We start from the raw sequence: 17,871 nt of genomic DNA, 5'->3' as shown, positions 1-17,871 counted from the left end.
ATCCAGGAGGAGCCTTGAATTCTGGACCCAGTTCCGGACCTCCTGACTCCTGCATCAGGCATGCTGCATCCCTCCCTTCAAACCCTCAAGTTGACAGCTTGGCTGCTCTGATACCAACCCTAGTCAGGCTCCCTAACCTTTCTTCTTCAGTAAAGCATATTCTAATTTTGTTTCATAAGGCATCAACGAGAAAGATATATAGAAGCAAATGGAAAAGATTTTCTTTATGGGCTTCAGATAATCACATTGATCCTTTTCTGCCCCAGTAGTCTCCATTCTAGAATTCTTGGCAAAACTGTTCAATGAAGGTGCAGCCGCAGCTACTATTTGAGTTCAGTTAGCAGCAGTATCCAATTTCCATTTAGGTGAATCAGCCCTCAATGTTATGTCCCACAAACTATGCAAAACCTTTCATAAAGATACTTTTTTTGTTAAGACCACCTATTAATGACCCTCCAGCACCATGGGACTTGAATTTTGTCTTCTCCCATTTAATTTTTCCCCCCTTTGAGCCATAATCATCATGCAATTCCAAATTTTTGACTTGGAAAGCTATTCTTTTGATAGCTATTACTTCTGCTAGAAGAATGTCAGATCTGCAAGCATCGTCAATAAAGCCCCCCTACATGCTTTTCCACAGAGACAGAGTATCCTTATGAACAAACCCTACCTTTTTACCCAAAGTATGTTTAGAATCTAATTTGAACCAATTCATAGAACTACCAGTATTTTTCCCTAACTATGAGAATAAGGCAGAATATATGTTGCACCATCTGGATGTGCAAAGACAATTATGCTTCTACTTATAGAACAAAGGACTTCAGAAAATATGACCAACAATTTGTATCCTTTTCAGATTCCAAGAAAGGCGATCCAGTTTCTAAAGTGACACTTTCAAAATGGCTCTCAGATTGTATAACCTTTGTTTACAAATCTGAAAAACAAAGATTTTTCCCATAAAGCAAAAGGTCATTCTATAAGAACCATTGAACCTCATCCAACTTGTGGGCTACACTGGCTATTGATACCATTTGTGCTGCAGCATGAACAAGGCCGCATACCCTTATCACTTATTACAAAGTCGATTTTGCCTCCAGGAACAGGGCCTCCTTTGGTTTCACAGTTCTGAAGAATATTCTCCCTTGAGCCACCCAAGAAAGTTGATGCTAGAGACGCTGTCCCAACCTAGTAAGAATGGAAGGCGAGAGAGGACAACATCACATAAAGACGTTATGTACTGACCATAATGTTCCATGTGTGTTGTCCATCTTGGCTTCATTCTTACATCCCACCCTCCTTCCCCCAGCCCTCTGCTCTTGGAAGACCGAGTTGATACAATTGGCTATTAGTGATCTCTGACCTTCTTGATTGCTCTATAAGGTATTAAGTGACTCTTATTTAGTATTCTATTTATATCTGCAAGCAAAATCTGGTGAGCTCTCCCCTAGTGCATGATGGAATAGGCTTTAGCCACGAGCTAGTGGAAGACCTCGAGCTTGTGTATAAGGTGTGTCAGATCCGAGGATCGGAGCTGAACCCAACCTAGTAAGAATGAAAGCAAGATGGACAACATACATGGAACGTTATGGTGAGTACATAACTTTTTTTTTTCTGTCATTGTATATATGTTACAGCAAAACATGTGTATTCTGACATGCATTTGAAATTTTGTTGGCTTGTTTCCCAAAAAGCCATTGGGCTGTGCAAACCAAAATAAAATTGGGGTTATCAAGAGGTCTTGTCCTGAAAATTAGTAGTAGTAATGGAGAGTGTGTGTGTGTGTGTGTGTGTGTGTGTGTGTGTGTGTGTGTGTGTGTGTGTGTGTGTGTGTGTGTTGTAGTAGTAATGGAGAAGAGAGAGAGTGTGTGTGTGTGTGTGTGTGTGTTGTAGTAGTAGTAATGAAGAGAAAGAGTATGTGTGGTGTGTGTAGTGGTAGTAATGGAGAGTGTGTGTGTGTTTTCCATTTTTAAGATGGAATGAAATTCTGGTCAGAATAGCATTTTCAAATTAATACGGACTTTCATATGCAAAAAGCACAAATAGCCAAAAACAGCCAGTGCTCTGCGGACAAACCTTCTGAAAATGCACAGGAGTTAGGGGGTTAATAATACTTAAAGGTTTTTGTAGGAAGAGTCTGGAAATGTTATTCACTTAAAATAATGTGTTGTCAGAGTTTCCAAAAAAAAATGCTACAAGTTTTAAGTTAACTGTTTACAAGTCTATACATGTCAAATACCAGCATTCTTGTTGCATACTATTTTATATAGTTAATCATTGTGTACTTAAAAACATCTTTATGCTCTTCTGAGGCTAACAGCCTGATTTATTTACACCAGGGGCACAGTCGGACAGTGAAGTTTCCTCTTACCGTTCCAGTGATGTGAACCTTGACAGAGGTTATACCTCTGATTCTGAAGTCTATGCTGATCACAGCAAGCAAATGAAAATGCACCGTTCTGGAACAGATGTGGATATAGTGAACAGTGGTTGGACAATGGTGAGTATGATCAGCAGCAGCTCATTCTTCATTATAATTTAACATTGAGACTCACCACTTTGCTGATATGTACCTTTATAATCCAAGAAGTGCTAGAATAGATTTCCTTCCCAAAAATTTACATACCCAAGACGGGCATCAGTGGTGACACATGCGTTGCTATTGCTGGTCAGCTGCAAGAACCTCATTCGTCATACCTGCCAATTTTTTTTTGTCACTCTTACACTTTGCAACTCATTACTTGCAGTGATGAAATTTCCTGTACATGTATTGCCCATTTAGTTTTACTTTGTGGTGGTTGTTGAACCTTATCCAAATTTTGTAGTGGAGAGTAAAAGGAGGGCTTTCATAGGACTAGGGTGATTCCCTTTTTAATGCTTGACAGGTATGCTAGAGTTCCTTTACCTGAGATGTCATTCTGAGGACTCTCCTAGAGTCAAATCCACAGTTTTGCAGCTTTAAAAGTATAGAGATCATCCGTAATTAACAGGAACTTGATTTTATTTCACCTGTTTCATAGGTGGAGAAGAGGTCAGATTTCACCATGGGAGGCAGACATCCTAAGGCTGCTGCTCCCATGTAACCCACAAAACTTAGCCTGATCTTGTGTGTACCCTACTACACAAGGGGAGTGACGTTTTGAATCAACTGGTCTTAAATTAGACGTACCTGAGGCTGTGGCTTTATGTCAGAAGACTTCTCCACTAAGACCCAGCAGATTTGGCCAGTCCTTGTTGTGCAGAAGCCACTGGAGTGAGCACATGCCAGGATATGTGGCCAGGATGTAAAGGAAAGTGCATTTTGTTTGATTCTCAGTGCCTGTGTTGAGCCTCATGCTGCTGTTTGTTCTGGACTGCTGGGTGGCATGTGGATCCCTCTTCCTTACTTTCTCATGGGGCATATTGTAGTATTGAAGTCCTTGAAACAGATGAGATCTTTGAGCCCCTCCAAAGTTCTTCAAACCTCCTTTGTATGGCATCTTCTTTGGGGAATCACAAAATCTTTTGAAGCCATGCTTTCATTGGCCTCTGTTCCTTTCCCTGGATTCCTCCTACAGTACAGAGCTATTGGCCATCTTGGTTGTACTTCGTGAAGATGCCCTTTGAAGAAGTTATTTTGCAAGCCTGGAGGCACCCTCATGCTGATTTCTGGGGTCCTGTGAAGCCCAAGACCAGTTGCTGGTTTCCAGCTGGTTGGAGTGATTTATTGTATTAAGCATTCCCAAAGCTGATTCTTATATCTTCTTGGTGGGCTGCTTAAAATCTTAGAAATTACAGTTTATTTCACAACTGCTGCCTGTGTAGAAAAAAAAGTGTATTTGTCTGCCCTATTAAGAGCCTGCTGCCTGTTTTGCATGTTGTCTGTCAGTATTTTTTTCCATACTGGTGGAACTGATACTGGAGAAGTTCAAGGTCCTTTCAGTGTCTGAGTTCAGAGTGGACCTGCCCCAGTCCCTGTCTACAGCCATTCAGATGGATTCCCAGATAGCCAACTGCCTTTTTATTCGAGGAATGTGTTAACTAGGATTACAGCTAGTGGTTTCCTCTCTTTTGACACAGGCCTTCTGGTTATTTTTCAGTGGCTTTTTTAGTAGGAGGTAGGCCCTTCCTTGTCAGTGGTGAAGAATTGTCATTACCTTCTGCTCATCCACACTTGAGAATAATTTAGACAGAGGAGAGATTACCTGCTGTAGATTCCTCTTCTTTGCACATATAACAGCTTGGGGGGGAGGGGTGTTCTTCTAGCCTCCACAAAGTTGCCTGGACCGACTGAGGTGAGGCAGGGTGGCTGTTTTGGTTTGTATCACCAGGAGAGACACCTTCTAGGGTGTTGGACCAGTTGAGATTTGCCTTCATGGTTATGCTATTTCTTTCTGGCCCTTTTCCTTTCATGTTTTTTTATTTTTCCTTTATGGATTTTGACTCCATAGCAAACCTGTTGGGCAGGCTCCAGACTTGGTGTCCATTGGGTTCATGGGTCCCTTGGTTCAGCAGTATTTAAAAGACATGAGGTCCAGGAGAACTTTGAGGGGTACTAGTATTCCAGTATCTGACTTGCCTCAGAGCACTGTCCGGTTTAGTAACTTGCTGAGAAACATGCAGTAGGCAAATGAAAGCTGAGGGAATCAAAGTGTGGAATGCAAGTCTCCTTGTAAACAGGTTATAGCCGTACATGCCTGTACTAACTGACAGAAAAATATACCAGACTCTAGTTTTGGCTGGAAGTTGAACCCAGGGCCCCTACTTGGAAGGCAGCTGTGCTCACACCACTATACCACCAGTGCTACAAGTGATACCACCCCAGGTGAGACTTGAGCCCACAGTCTTTGGCTTAGGTTGATATCTTATCCATTAGGTCTGTGAGGCCTTTTGGTAGTGAATATTTCCCCATTTCCTAAAAAGAGTACCCCCCATTTTGATACCACCCCAGGTGAGACTTGATCCCACAGTCTTTGGCTTAGGTTGATATCTTATCCATTAGGTCTGTGAGGCCTTTTGGTAGTGAATATTTCCCCATTTCCTAAAAAAAGAGTATCCCCCATTTTTCTTTTAGAATGGATTAGTTGTTTTATATGATTATCTGCTTTAGTGTTATCTTTTCTCTTGATAGGATTTTAGGCTCTTTTCCTCACTGAGTGCAAAGAGCAAGAAAGTTTGTATCCTTGGGAAGTTTTTACTCCATTGCAGTAGGGTCCTTGCTGTAGTTCCCTACACTTGTTTGAAGCATCTGCCCTAGCGAGGGGTAACATTTAGAAATCGTTTAGTTTATAGTGCCTATGTTGGTGTTGGACGTATTGTCCAAAGCCTGAAAGGAGTAAAACCCCCTGAGTGCTCCAGTGTGGTGTGACTGGCTGAAGGTTGGCCTTCCAAGGACTCTTGGGAGGGCACCCACAGGAAAATCAGAAAATCCACCCTTTTTCTTGATCTCATAGGGCTGCCACATGTGGAACTAAGGCCCTTTTTGTATTCTGTCAAATTATTGCATCTGTCAGGTCTGAAGTCTGCAGTGCCCATGTCCATGCTGACTGTCCTTCTTTTTGCATTAGGTTCAGGAGTCTGGTCCCAGGAATGGAAATATTTTGATTCTGATTATAGAAGTGGTTGTCTATGCTGTATTGGAATGCTACCACATTTTGCATGGTGCCAGGGCTCATCTGTGATTGTACGTTGTGGTGAAGCATTTGAGGAGTGCAGGGTGCACCCCCATCGTGTCTTTTGGGCCCCCTCTGGGCTTTACTTCCTGAGCAAGACTGCAAATTGGCCATCATCCTCTGCTGGACTAGACCTTGAGTTGTTTTTTTACCATAGACTTCCCATCACTTGAAAGTTGCAAGTGGGTGTGCCTCACCTGGGACTCTCGTATGATCCACTAGACTGGAGGTGTGGCCTACTGGTTCTGTGGGCTGAGAAATGTACTTATGTCTGTTTTTTTTTCTGTTTTGGCTCAGCATGGGGTTATCTTGCTGTATACTATGGAAACTGGTCTGCTTACCCCTTGCAAGGAAAAATTAATCATCTGGAATCATTATTCATGCCAATCATTTAGAGCCACACATCCAGTTTATCATGTGGCTATGGCTCCAAAGACCCTTTCTGGATTGTTTGAATGTGGACACTTAAGGTCGGTCCTTTTACCCGACAGAAATGCCCATGTTTCTCTCTTTTTTTTCTACATGTGGAAAGGGGAATGGAGATGATTGTTTCTCCCATGCAATGCTTTAGGATGGTCTTATTTGTCTCTGTGTCTTGATTAGAGCTCACTGTCAGACATTTAAAAATTGTAACTAGTAGTTTGAAAAATAGTATGATGCTACTATGAAAAAGAAATGCAGAAAAAAAAAGTAAAATTAGCTCCTACATGGTTAAGTCATTGTTGGATGGCTTTACTCCCTGCAACCTCAGACCCTTGCTATAACTGTATATAGTTACTACAAGGCCATAACATCTTGGAGTGGGAGGGATCTCCAAGATATTACAAATTCTGTTTAAGTGTGTGTCTGTGTACACACACACATACATGAACATACACGTTTGCTATTAAAGGCAGTCAAGGTCTTCAGAATTATAGCAAGTATTATTAGGTCATTAGCTTTTAACACCTCTTAGTGGTTGATTGATTGTTTATGATGTGCCTTCTATACTGAAGGCACTATGGACCCTTTGACTTCCAGTACCAGCTTATGACTGCTGAAAAACCTTTTTCGTATGTAGCAGGCCCACCAGCAGTGTCCTTGTGAGGTGAGGTACTTTGGGGTACTTAAAAGCCTACTTCCCTTTTTGAGTAGGTTGTTTATTTTATTTATTTCCATGTGTTAATGATGGTGGGACAATTATCCTTGTAAGCCATTTACAGGCTTTACCTGGGAGAAAATGTAGCAAAATGCAATTGAAATATCGTAACAAAATTGCATTACTGGTGTTTTGGATTTTTTGGATGCCTGTATGATTGTTAATTTTTTTTTTTGCTTGAAGATTCCTGAGCTGTGAATCTACCCTTTGTTCCCATCAAAGACCAGGGTCTTTGCCAGATTTGTCAGGTCAGCCTTTTCCCTTGGGAGTGCTTCTGCTTAGTCCTCTTTCATATAGTTCCTTGACCTCTCGGACTTTATATTCATATTTGACCTGAATGATTGTCCCCTGTCAGTTATGTGGATCCAGCAGTTTTGGATTTCATCCTCAGGTGTAAACTCCCTTTCCAGTAACTCTGCCTCTGACAAGAATTCCTTGGGTTTCAATCTCCTTTTGTTCCCCTTAAAGGAACAATTTCTCCCACATTCATCGTACTTCTCCTGAGGAAGTGGCTCTTTTTGTGCATCTGATGCGGTCTTTTCTCCTTGCCTTTTTTTCACAGTGACAGAAACTAGGAAAGAGAAAGTTCTTTCACTCCTTAATCAGATGCTGCCTTCTTAAGGTTCTTTGTGTCAGATGTGCTGGGTTGTAGGGAAAATCTCTTTTTTGCCTTGCCTTCCCAAAAAACATCAAGGTTCACAGTTGTTTCACTCCTTAATGGACTGGCAGCTGTAGTTCTTTTCACTGTCTTTGATCAAGGGGGCACTCTTTATTTAGGAACAGCTGTCAGCATGGCTGATGTAATCAGTCCTTTGACAGACTTGGTTATTGCAGTCTATAAACTGTACAATACTACTTTCCCAGGCATTACTGTCTTTACCATAATTCTGGGAGTCAGGCCTGTTTTGGCTGGACTATTCTCTAAGAAAAGTGTCATGTGAGCTTTCTTATGGTGTGGTCCTCTGGTTTTTATGAAATCACTCTCCTTGATGGTTCAACAGCCAGCCTCAGCTGTTAAGAGTTCACTGTAATCCATGTATATATTATTAATGTATCACTTGTTAGCAATGGTGATGCAAAATCTTTATGTAGGAAGGTGTTTGCTGTTAGGTCTGCAGGATGTTTGTTTTGTTTGAGACTTGTATTTACATCTGCGTTTTGTCCAGGTTTTTGGAGAACATCTGCCTTCATGGCAATGATTGTGTGCTTTTGCAGCAGCTTAGACTGTAAAATGTTATATGTTTATCTTAGTGGTGCTGCCTGTGTCGCTTGGATACCCAAAAGAACAATTTCCTCATGCCTTGAAAACTCAACTTGTTTGCTCAACATTTTCACTTACTGGAAGCTAAAGAGTGAGGTAAGGTCTGGTAGGTAGGGAGATGACCATGCTTAGATAGATGAGATTATGTCTTGACGTGTGTCATCATAGAGGTGTTTCTTTCCTTGAGCATGAGGCCTTCTAAAAATTAGATGCTAAATGCTGGCCTGTAGGAGATCATCAGCCTAAATAGGATGGTTAGGAAGACTATCTTCTGTTATATGAACCAACACTGTAAGAAAATATTTCTTGTTTTGGAAAGGAGAATAATGCATCAAACACCTTTTGGAGAATGGAGTTAGGTGGAAAGAGGGTGACTAGACACTGTTTTAAATGAAATCTAAACTGTGGGGGCAGTTTCCTTTGAACCCAGATTTTTACTTATTTAATAGTTTCCTGCAGGCATATGTAAAGCATAATGCTAATTCTTTTTTGGAAGTGCTTTTCAGCTACTTTTATTTAAATGAAAACCATTTATTGAAGTGGTTTGCAAAATGATGAATAGGAGTCATAATTTTTTGTGGAGATTTTTATTTAAATTCATGTAGAAATATATAAATAATGGATCTTGTTTTTTAAAAAACTTGTTGCAGTAAATGCTGTGCATAAGACTAATGTCTGGAAGTAAGGTGAGCATAGTGACATTTTTCTAGAAGCAGTGTACTTTGAGAACTTTACATGTTCTTCCATATCACTGCTGCAGTATTTTTCAATGAAGGGATCTCCTGCCATGGACAGCCCAAAGTCTGGCCAGTATACTAAAGCCTTTAGATTTTATAGGTGTCGTACATCATGCATATGCTTTCCACACAGGACATAGGGCATAAAGGTGACATATGGCTGCAAGTACTTAGAACTTCTTTGCTGCCAATCGAACGCCATTATTGAACTTAAGTCTGAACGCCTGTCTGCTGTGCTGGTTAACAAGCCATCTTCTAAGTACTCTGTTGGGGTTTCTTCTCTATTTTTTCATTATTGTTGTTACTTTTGTTCATGTCATCCAAAAAGGGAAATGTCAGTGTGGGAGACAGATTCCCCATAAAGACAGTCACAACCAGTGTCTTTTTCCCTAGGTGCTTTCAGTGACCACATGCAGTGCTCTGTCAAGCGTTTGTCCCTGAAACCCTTTGTACTCATTTATCTTCCCTCTCCATGTACCTTGAGAGAACTGGTGTCATAAGTTGTGGGTCAGGGTGGTATGGCAGAATCCTCCCATCTTGAGAGGCAGCCATATTCCAAGCAGAAGGTGAAAAAGTCTAGGCCTGATCCACTTGCTGTCCATCTTCCACTGGATGTCTCTCTAGAAGCTGATGAAAACCCTGAAGACTGGCTAGTACTTGCATTGGATTCCTCTGTGACAATCCCTTCAGAGGCCAGCATAGATCCGAGCTCTCACACGTCCTCCATGAAGCTTTTCAAAAGTCTGCTCCAGATTTTGAGGGGGAACCGTGTCTGATTATTTCCGAAGAGGGCAGTCCTGTTTTGAGAGAAAATTAAATCCCACCAAGGGGCTGAGCCACCAAGGGTTGTTAGGGTGGATGTCCCACTTGAGAAAAAGTGAAAGACCAAACATATTATCCCTCTTGCTAAAGATCCACAACATCAGTGGCAGGATTTTACTCAAGTCTTATTCATTGCCTTGATGGCCTTAAAGACTCCTCACGGAGCGTCAGTCCCTGTTCCTTCCCGGTCTTCCACGCCTATTAAAAGGACAAGGGATCCAACCAGATTCCTCAGATGAGGATCTAGATTCTGTAGAGGAATCCCTTCCATGCCCCTCTCAAATTCCCTCTGCCCTGGACTATTGCTCGGAGGAAGAGGACTCTTAGAGCCCAGATTCCCCCTTGGAAGAATTATCCTGTGGGGATTCTGTTGTTGGCATGATGCAGTACTTTAAATGGGATTGATTCCAGGTTTCTGGCATCCAAGAGAGAGATACTGTGAGCTTCTATAGATGGAGTCTTCTAGGCTACCTGTAGTTCCTTCTGTTTTGGCAACACTGTTGGGCACCTTCTCTGTTGCCTTTGTAGCTTCTGACTGTTAGCCCCCAGCTCCTAAGAAACCTAATAGAGATTCTACAAGGTGCCTAAGGACTGTACATTTTTGTCTGACTGTTCTTCTGCTGACCATTCAGTGGTTTCTTTCTCAACTGATAAGCCTTCTAAACTTTTGCCGCCGACTTCCATGCTCCTTCCTTCTGATAAGGGTATTAGAGCTATGGAGAGGTTGGGTAAAAAAGTATATACTGCTGCCACTTTGTTATTTGGGTTATTAATTACCATACCCATATGACCAGGTATGTCTTGGCCATTCTTTGTCAAGTAGCTAAGGTTGTGTCTGATCTGCCTGATTCAGAAGGGAAAGCTTCAGCTGTTTCCCTTCTGGAGTCCACTTCCCAGGTTGCTTGTCACTCCATAAAATGTAGTCTTAAAGCTGATAATGCCTCTTCCAGGGCTGCTACCGTTGGTTTTGTGATGAGAGCATTATTCTTGGTTTTGCCATCAGCCCTTGGCTGATGACATTAAAGCCAAACTTTTGGATGCTTCTCTGGATAACAAAAATCTTTTTGAGATAGCTGCTGCTGACCTGTTCAAACCCCTCCAGGATAAGGGTAAGGCCATGCAAGAACTTGAGCATATTTTTTTCTCCCCATATCCAAATTCCAGAGGAATTACCCTTTTAAATCTACCTTTGATCGCAGGCAGACTCATCAACCTCTCAAAGGTAAAAAGTGGTCCAGGTGTATTCTTCATGCTAAGTCCACTCAGGCTCCTTCTTCTCAGAAGCCTTCCTTTTAGGACAAGCCTGTTTCTATTTGACATTTTGCCTGTTCTTCCCCTTGGTCAGGTTTCTTTGTCTCTTCTCCCATCTGTTTCTCTCTCAAATTGGCAGCAAGTCACCTCAGACTTTTAGATACGGTCTACCATTTGTCAGGGGCATTACATGATATATAAATCTCCCTCCCCTCTTTCAAGCATTCCTCAGCCTCCTCCAAACCAACTATCCCTTTTTCCAGAGGTTTTGCAGTCCCTTTTGGATCAGGGCAACATTCAGCCTGTTAAACCCACCAAAGTGGGAAGAGATTTTGACTCCAGGATATTTTTGGTTCCTCTGAAGGAAGGCATTTGGAGACTGATTCTGGACCTTTCTCTCCTCAACACTTTTCTTAAGGTTCCTTCTTTCAGGATGCTCTCTCTTCAGATGTTTTCCTTTTCTTCTTCCTCAGGCCTTCTTGGCTTCTGTAGCCCTCAAGGATTCGTATCTTCACATCCCTATTTACTCTCTGGTATCTTCCTCTCATTTTCATTTCTCCGCTTTGTTTTTTGGCCTTTCTACTGCCCCAAGGGTGTTTACCAAATGCCTCGCTCCTGTCATTGTCTTTTGTACACTTTGAGGGATGCAGATATTCCCTTATCTAGATGACCTGCTTATTCATGCTGCCTTTCCCAGCAGTCTTCTACAAGATCTTCACTTTACCATTTGTCTTTTACAAAGTCTGTGGTTCACCATCAATCTGAAGAAGTCTGTCTAAATAAAACACAAACTCCACAAAGTAGATGAACCACCAGGTCTGCTTTAATCCTGGTACCTCGGCATTTCACCTTCAAGGGATATTTCTTTGTAGTACACCAGCATCTTAAATAGTATTACATTTGAAAAAAATCTTCCAATTAAATAATTGTACAGTTGTCTCAATTGATTAATTAACTATTACAAATGCAAATACACATTTCATCCACTGAACAATACCTTTCCCCTTTAACATAACAATAGTTATTCTTGCACTTCATCAAATCATGACAGATATAAAGAACTTTATAAATATATACAAAACTTGTATATAAATTTGATTAGCAGAATCTAAAGAAAGTTTAGCCAACTTAGTTGAAAAATGTCCCTCAAAAAGTGACACAGCAAATAGTAAAATTCTTATTACTTCACAAAAGTACATGCTTTAAAATTTCATTGACACTTCTTGACTTAATCCACCTGGATGTAAAGTGCCATAATTATAATGAATGTAGTCTCTAGATAATTTAGCCTAGAGTGAAATGTACCCCCTGTTATCTCGACCTGGGCCAAAACACTGAAAAATAAAGAGGAGCCATTACCCCCATGGACAGATGAAAAATGAGTAGCTACTAGGCTCTCCCTTTTGTTATTTCCAATGTCTAAAAGATGTTCTCCAACTCTTATCCTAACTTGCCTCTTTGTTTGCCCTATATAACCTCTTATACTATCACATCCACAACCCAATATGTACACAACCACACAAGATCTGCAATTGTATTTTCACCTTGTTGAAGATCTTCTGCCATTAATCACTGTTCCTGACAAATTCTTTATTCTCGAACAAAAATTACAATTTCCACAGGGAAAAGCCTCCTGTTGAACACTGATTTCTGGAAGTAATATAGGTCTATTTAATAGTTCCTTCAGATTAAAAAACCTACCATAAAAAAAAATACTGTCCAGAAATTCATCAGAACTAATAATTGGCCAAAGTTTTCTGACTATATGTACAGTTTTGTCAGAAAAAGCACTATATTTCATAACATAAAAAATATTATCCTTCTTTGCTTCTAAACTAACCATCCTTCTTCTACTACTAGTCCTGCTGAAACTTTCATAGACCCTATTCCTAGCCAGCTCCAAAATTTCTCTACCATATCCTCTGTTCAATAATCTATGTTCCACCTCATCCAAAAATGACTCCTCCTGATGTACCTGAGATGTATTCACCCAAATATGCCTAAATTCCCCATAGGGTAATGCGTGGATCAAATGTGGTGGATGCTTGCTAGATGCATGCAAAACACTATTCACTGCGGTAGGTTTACGGAAAGGTTTGTAATGAACTATCTTATTTTCATCAACAAAGAGACACAAGTCCAATAAATTAATACTTTCCCTGTCCATCTGAAAACTAAATTTTAAACCATGGAGGTTCGAATTAAGTGCTTCAAAAAATGTCATAAACTCCTCTAAAGAGCCCCTTACAAACAAAAATCAAATCATCAATAAACCGCTTTACATAAACTTTTGCTCAAACTCACCCATATATAAAATTGCATCTGAGGGGGCATATGCTGCCCCCATGGCAGTCCCCCTCTTCTGCAAATAAATTTTATTATCAAACAAAAAGTAATTATGAACCAAGCAAAACTCTAATAATTCAATAATATATGCAGTACGTGGCCCTTCTAGTGTTTTTCCCACTGCCTGTAACCCCCATCGTGTTCCAATGTTGGTATAAAGGGCATTCACATCAAGGCTAACCCAAAAATAATCACTTTGCCATTCCAGATGCCTGATACATTTACATAAATCTTGACCATTTCCAATATGGGGCAGAATTCTGCTCATATAAGGTTTCAAAACATGATCCAAAAAGAACCCCATATTATACATGAAAGACCCCCTACCTGAGACAGTTGGTCTCCCTGGGGGGTTCTCTCTATGCTTGTGTATTTTTGGAATGGCAAAAAATATGAGGTCCTGAGGTTCTGCAATATGCAAATTCTTAACATCTGTTTTATTCAGGAAACCCAGCCTCTCGCCCTTTTCTAATAGTTCAAATAACTTCCTGTTATGTTCTTTTACAGGGTTCTTAGGTAGACTAATATAGTCGTTTCCTTGCCCCAGTAAATTCTCCACCATCTGGTTGTAATGTCCTTTATTCATTAAAACCCAGTTCCCACCTTTGTCCACCTCTCTGAAAATGTCCCTTGAAGGCGAAATGCCGAGGTGCCAGGATTAAAGCAGACCTGGTGGTTCATCTACTTTGTGGAGTTTGTGTTTTATTTAGATTTTGTTTCGGTGGAGTTTTTGGTACTGAAGAAGTCTGTGCTTACACACTCACAGGATCATATTTTTCTCTGTTGCAGGATTCACACCATTCCCATGTTGGCCTGGATTCCTGCTCCCAAGGTTTTGTTTCTGACAACCTTCTTCCAGTCTTTTCTTCCTCTGTCCCCTGTTATGGCCAGGGACTTTTTCGGGATTCTGGGGTTTATGGCCACCAGGTTTCCCATGCTTCCTTTTGCCGTATGAGGAAGCTTCAGTGGAACCACAAATCGGTGTGGCTTCAACTTTGCAATTTCCTGTTCCTTTAGTTCCTTGTCTCAAACTTGAGCTTCAGTGGTAGATTCAGGAAATTTCGCTCAATCCAGGACTGCTCTGTAATGCTTCAGTTCCCATACAAGAAGTGCTCACAGATGCCTCAGACCTGGGAGCAGGGCTTTTCTTGTAGACCTCTGAAAGTTCAGGGGCTCTGACCTCTTCATAAGAGGTCAGATTATATCATCGTAAAAGGGATGAGGCTCTGGTTCTGGCTCACATGCCTTTCATTCCCTTTGTCTCCCTGGCCCCCTGAAAATCTTTACAGACAATACCGCAGTGATGTAGTATATCAACAAGCAGGAGGGATATGAGGTCTTATCTCTTTTGCAGACTGGCTCTTCAAGCCTGGGATCTGGCTGTCAGTTATCAGGTGACTCTTCAGCCAGTTTATATTCCTTCAGAGTACAGTCTAATGGCAAATTCTGTGAGCTGATCCAGAACACAGGCTCACAAATGGATGCTTCACAGGGATGTGTTCCTAGACATTATTTATCAGTGGGGTATTCCTAAGTTAGATCTTTTTGATTCCCCTCTGAACAGGTAGCTCCCTGTATCCTGTTGAGAGTACCAAGTCCTCTGACTTGCAAAGTGGATGCCTTGTCTTTTCATTGGAAGGGAATGTTCTGTATGCTTTTCCTCCTTTTCCTCTTCTGCCAAGAGTTCTGCACAAGATCAAACAGGACTCTCCCAAAATCTTGCTGGTAATGCCTTTTTTGCCCAGACAGCACTGATTCCCTTTTCTTTTTCATCTGGCTAGGGGCAATCACCACGTTACTTCACTGGGTGGATCTTCTCACACAAGGCAAAGAGATCTCTTATCTATCCTCACCTGTCCACTCTTCAGATGACACTGTGGGTGATAGGATTTTTGATCCCTTTTAGGCACCTCTTTTCTGAGGACGTTTCAAGTTCTGCAGGAGGCCAATAAGCTCACTGCAAGAAAACCGTAGATGCCTAAATGGAAAAGATTTTCTGTTTGATTCCTCTCTTGCCATCAGGATCCCTTCTCAGTGGGAGTTCTTCTGGTTTGTCTTATTTTTGTGATCTGCTCCTTGCTGGCTTGGCATATTCTTCAGTCAAAGCTCACTTGTCAGCCATCTGCGATTGTCTGCCCTTGAACCCTCCTTTGGCCCCTCAGTTTGAGGTCAAATGATTTCTTAAAGGTTTCCTTTATATCGGGCCCCCATGAAAACCTATTTCTCCTTCTTGCGACCTTAATTTTGTTCTTGAAAAATTGACTCAGGCTCCTTCCGTGCAACTTTGTACTCTGAAGACTGTTCTATTTTTGGCTTTTACTTCAGCCAAGAGAGTGTTTGAGCTTCAGGCTGTTATGGCCACTACCCTTTTTTTAGTTTCTCAGACTGAGTCTCTCTTCATCTAATCCATCTTTTATGTCCAAGGTGGTTAATGAGTTGCCCTTTAATAAGTCTATTCCATGTCCTTCCTTTTTTTTCTTCTCCATAGTCTGCCAATGAGAAGATTCTCCACACCTCGGACTTGAATAGACAGCTCAGATGTTATTTTGGATAAAACAAAGGTTATTTGCAAATCTGAACAACTTTTTGTTTCTTTTCATCACAGGACTTTTGGTTTAGCTGTTTCCAAGAAAACCATCTCCTCTTGGATCTGTAAGTCCATTTCCTTTTGTTTTTTTATAGCAAATATCTTTCTTCTTTTGTAAAGGCACATTCTACAAGGGCAGTGGCTTCTTTTGGTGCCCTTTTCAAGGACTTGAACCCCAATCTCATCATTGCAGCTGCTACTCTGCCTTCTGTTTATGCTTTTACTAAACAGTACACATTGGGTGTTTTTCCCAAGGCTAGGGCAGGTTTGGCCAGTCCTGTCCTCCATGGATTTGTAGAGGGCTCTTATGTGCCTTCCTCCTCCCAGTTTTTTTTTTCTTAGCTCTTGTACTGTCCCTTCAGTGAAGAATACTGCAATAGTGATATGGAAGGACATAGTACAGTTGTGTAAAATCTTACCATAACAGTAGATGTCCGCCTCATCACTGTTGCAGTATTTGGCCCCCCCTCTGTTATGACTCTTGCCCCCGTCTTTTATTACCCTCCTGGCTGAGGGGCTTTCATTTCCTTTTACTTCTGAACCTTCTGGATGTACATGTTCCATGGTGTCTTTGGGGGTCTTTTGTCCCTTCTGGAGCAATTCAGTTTTGAGTATTTGCATTTGCATGTCACTTTTATCCCCTACATCTAGATATTGAGGAAGCATTTAAAGTTCATTATTATAGATGCCATGAACTCCCCTTAGAATCATTCGTATGCTCGTTTAAGTAATGTTGGCCTTTTATAAACTAATGAAACCATATCACAAAAGCAGAGAAACTAGGGAAAAGATTATAATAATTTAAGAAATGGACATTCTTTGTTTAGACAGATTGAAGGAAGACTCGTGGACTTTGAGTAATGACCATCTTTACACCAACTTTCTCAGTCAGATGAAATAGTAAACTAAAAGTGTTCTGTTTGCCTCTTTTAGTGATGGCTCATGTGAATGTTAAAGATGCTGATGGAAAGGGTAGATTTTTCTTGGCTGTATAGTCGTACTAAGAAACTGATATTAAGTTTAAAAGTGCTAAATTAGTGTAATCAGTACAAAAAAAAAAGATCTGAATTGAAAGTAGCAGTTTTTATATTTTGTATTCAGAGTTAGGACAACTGTATTTATAAGTTGTGGCTGATGTGAAAAATAAGTATGTTGTGGTGTGGGGTGCCTCTCTTTGTGGTGTCCGTGCCTTCCTTGCATCTGCATGTTTTCTCTATGAGTGTTAGTTTTGTTAAACCTCCAAAAGACATGCAGAAATGAGCTGGTGTTCTCCAAATTGTCCTTAAGTGCACATGGGGTTGTGTGTATGTGATTGCATTTGTATGCATACTGGGATGGACCATCACCTTGTCTGAATGGATTTAATTTCCTTGGCATAAGGATATGGCATCCCTGTGCAAGGGTATAGTTGGTTATCAGATAATGGATTAATAATAACAGTCATGTATATGTAATGCAGTCTTTGTAATAAATCATCAGACAGAAGTAGGTTACCCTGAACAATACAAGTGTAAAACTAACGTAACATGTGATTCAGTTTCTTGTTTCACAGCTGTGTTTTGACAGTCATATAATGGTAATCACTTGCAGCAATGAATTATGTTAACTTGATGTGGTTACATTTATGTAGACAAGAACTGCAATTATATGAAATTGCACTATAGGAATATAATTAAAGTCGTATTCGTAAAACAAGTAGTGCTAGTACAGACAGAGAGGCAAACAGACACACACTAGTAATGTGCGACTGTTGCACGAATGATACAGTGCAAGGTATCCCGAGTTCCATTGTCCTGTGGAGATCAAGCCATAAAACCTACATTTATAAAAAGAAGCTATATGTTTGACATAAAGCTGTAAAAATAATGTATTCAATAATGTCAACATTTATGTATCTAACTCTTCGGTGTCATAAGTCGCTTTCTCGGTGCTGCAAAAAGTACACTGTAACATGATTTTGTGCTGCAGGTTATATCCCTGCTGGTCTTTGAAATGGGTAACTGACATGCTGATATCAGTGTAAGTGTTGTATTAAAAGTATTCCCATTGCAGTATAACATAATGATTTGGGTCTCACATGG

The 17,871-nt window shown here is 40.8% G+C and overlaps 1 protein-coding gene across 5 annotated transcripts in view; it reads left to right on the top strand.

Annotated features, from left to right (window-relative positions):
- Positions 1–17,871, top strand: part of GBF1 (golgi brefeldin A resistant guanine nucleotide exchange factor 1) — a 4,751,435-nt gene that overhangs the window by 4,128,005 nt on the left and 605,559 nt on the right. For all 5 annotated transcript variants that reach the window (XM_044055999.1, XM_044056000.1, XM_044055998.1 and 2 more), the window contains one exon: positions 2,337–2,497. In XM_044055999.1, the coding sequence (XP_043911934.1) occupies positions 2,337–2,497 (161 nt within the window). The remainder of the gene's footprint in view (positions 1–2,336; positions 2,498–17,871) is intronic.

Source organism: Protopterus annectens, chromosome 14.part0 (genome assembly GCF_019279795.1).
Source record: "Protopterus annectens isolate FY-2018-M chromosome 14.part0, PAN1.0, whole genome shotgun sequence".
NCBI classification, from domain to species: Eukaryota; Metazoa; Chordata; order Ceratodontiformes; family Protopteridae; genus Protopterus; species Protopterus annectens.
This window is presented reverse-complemented; position numbering and strand designations above follow the sequence as displayed.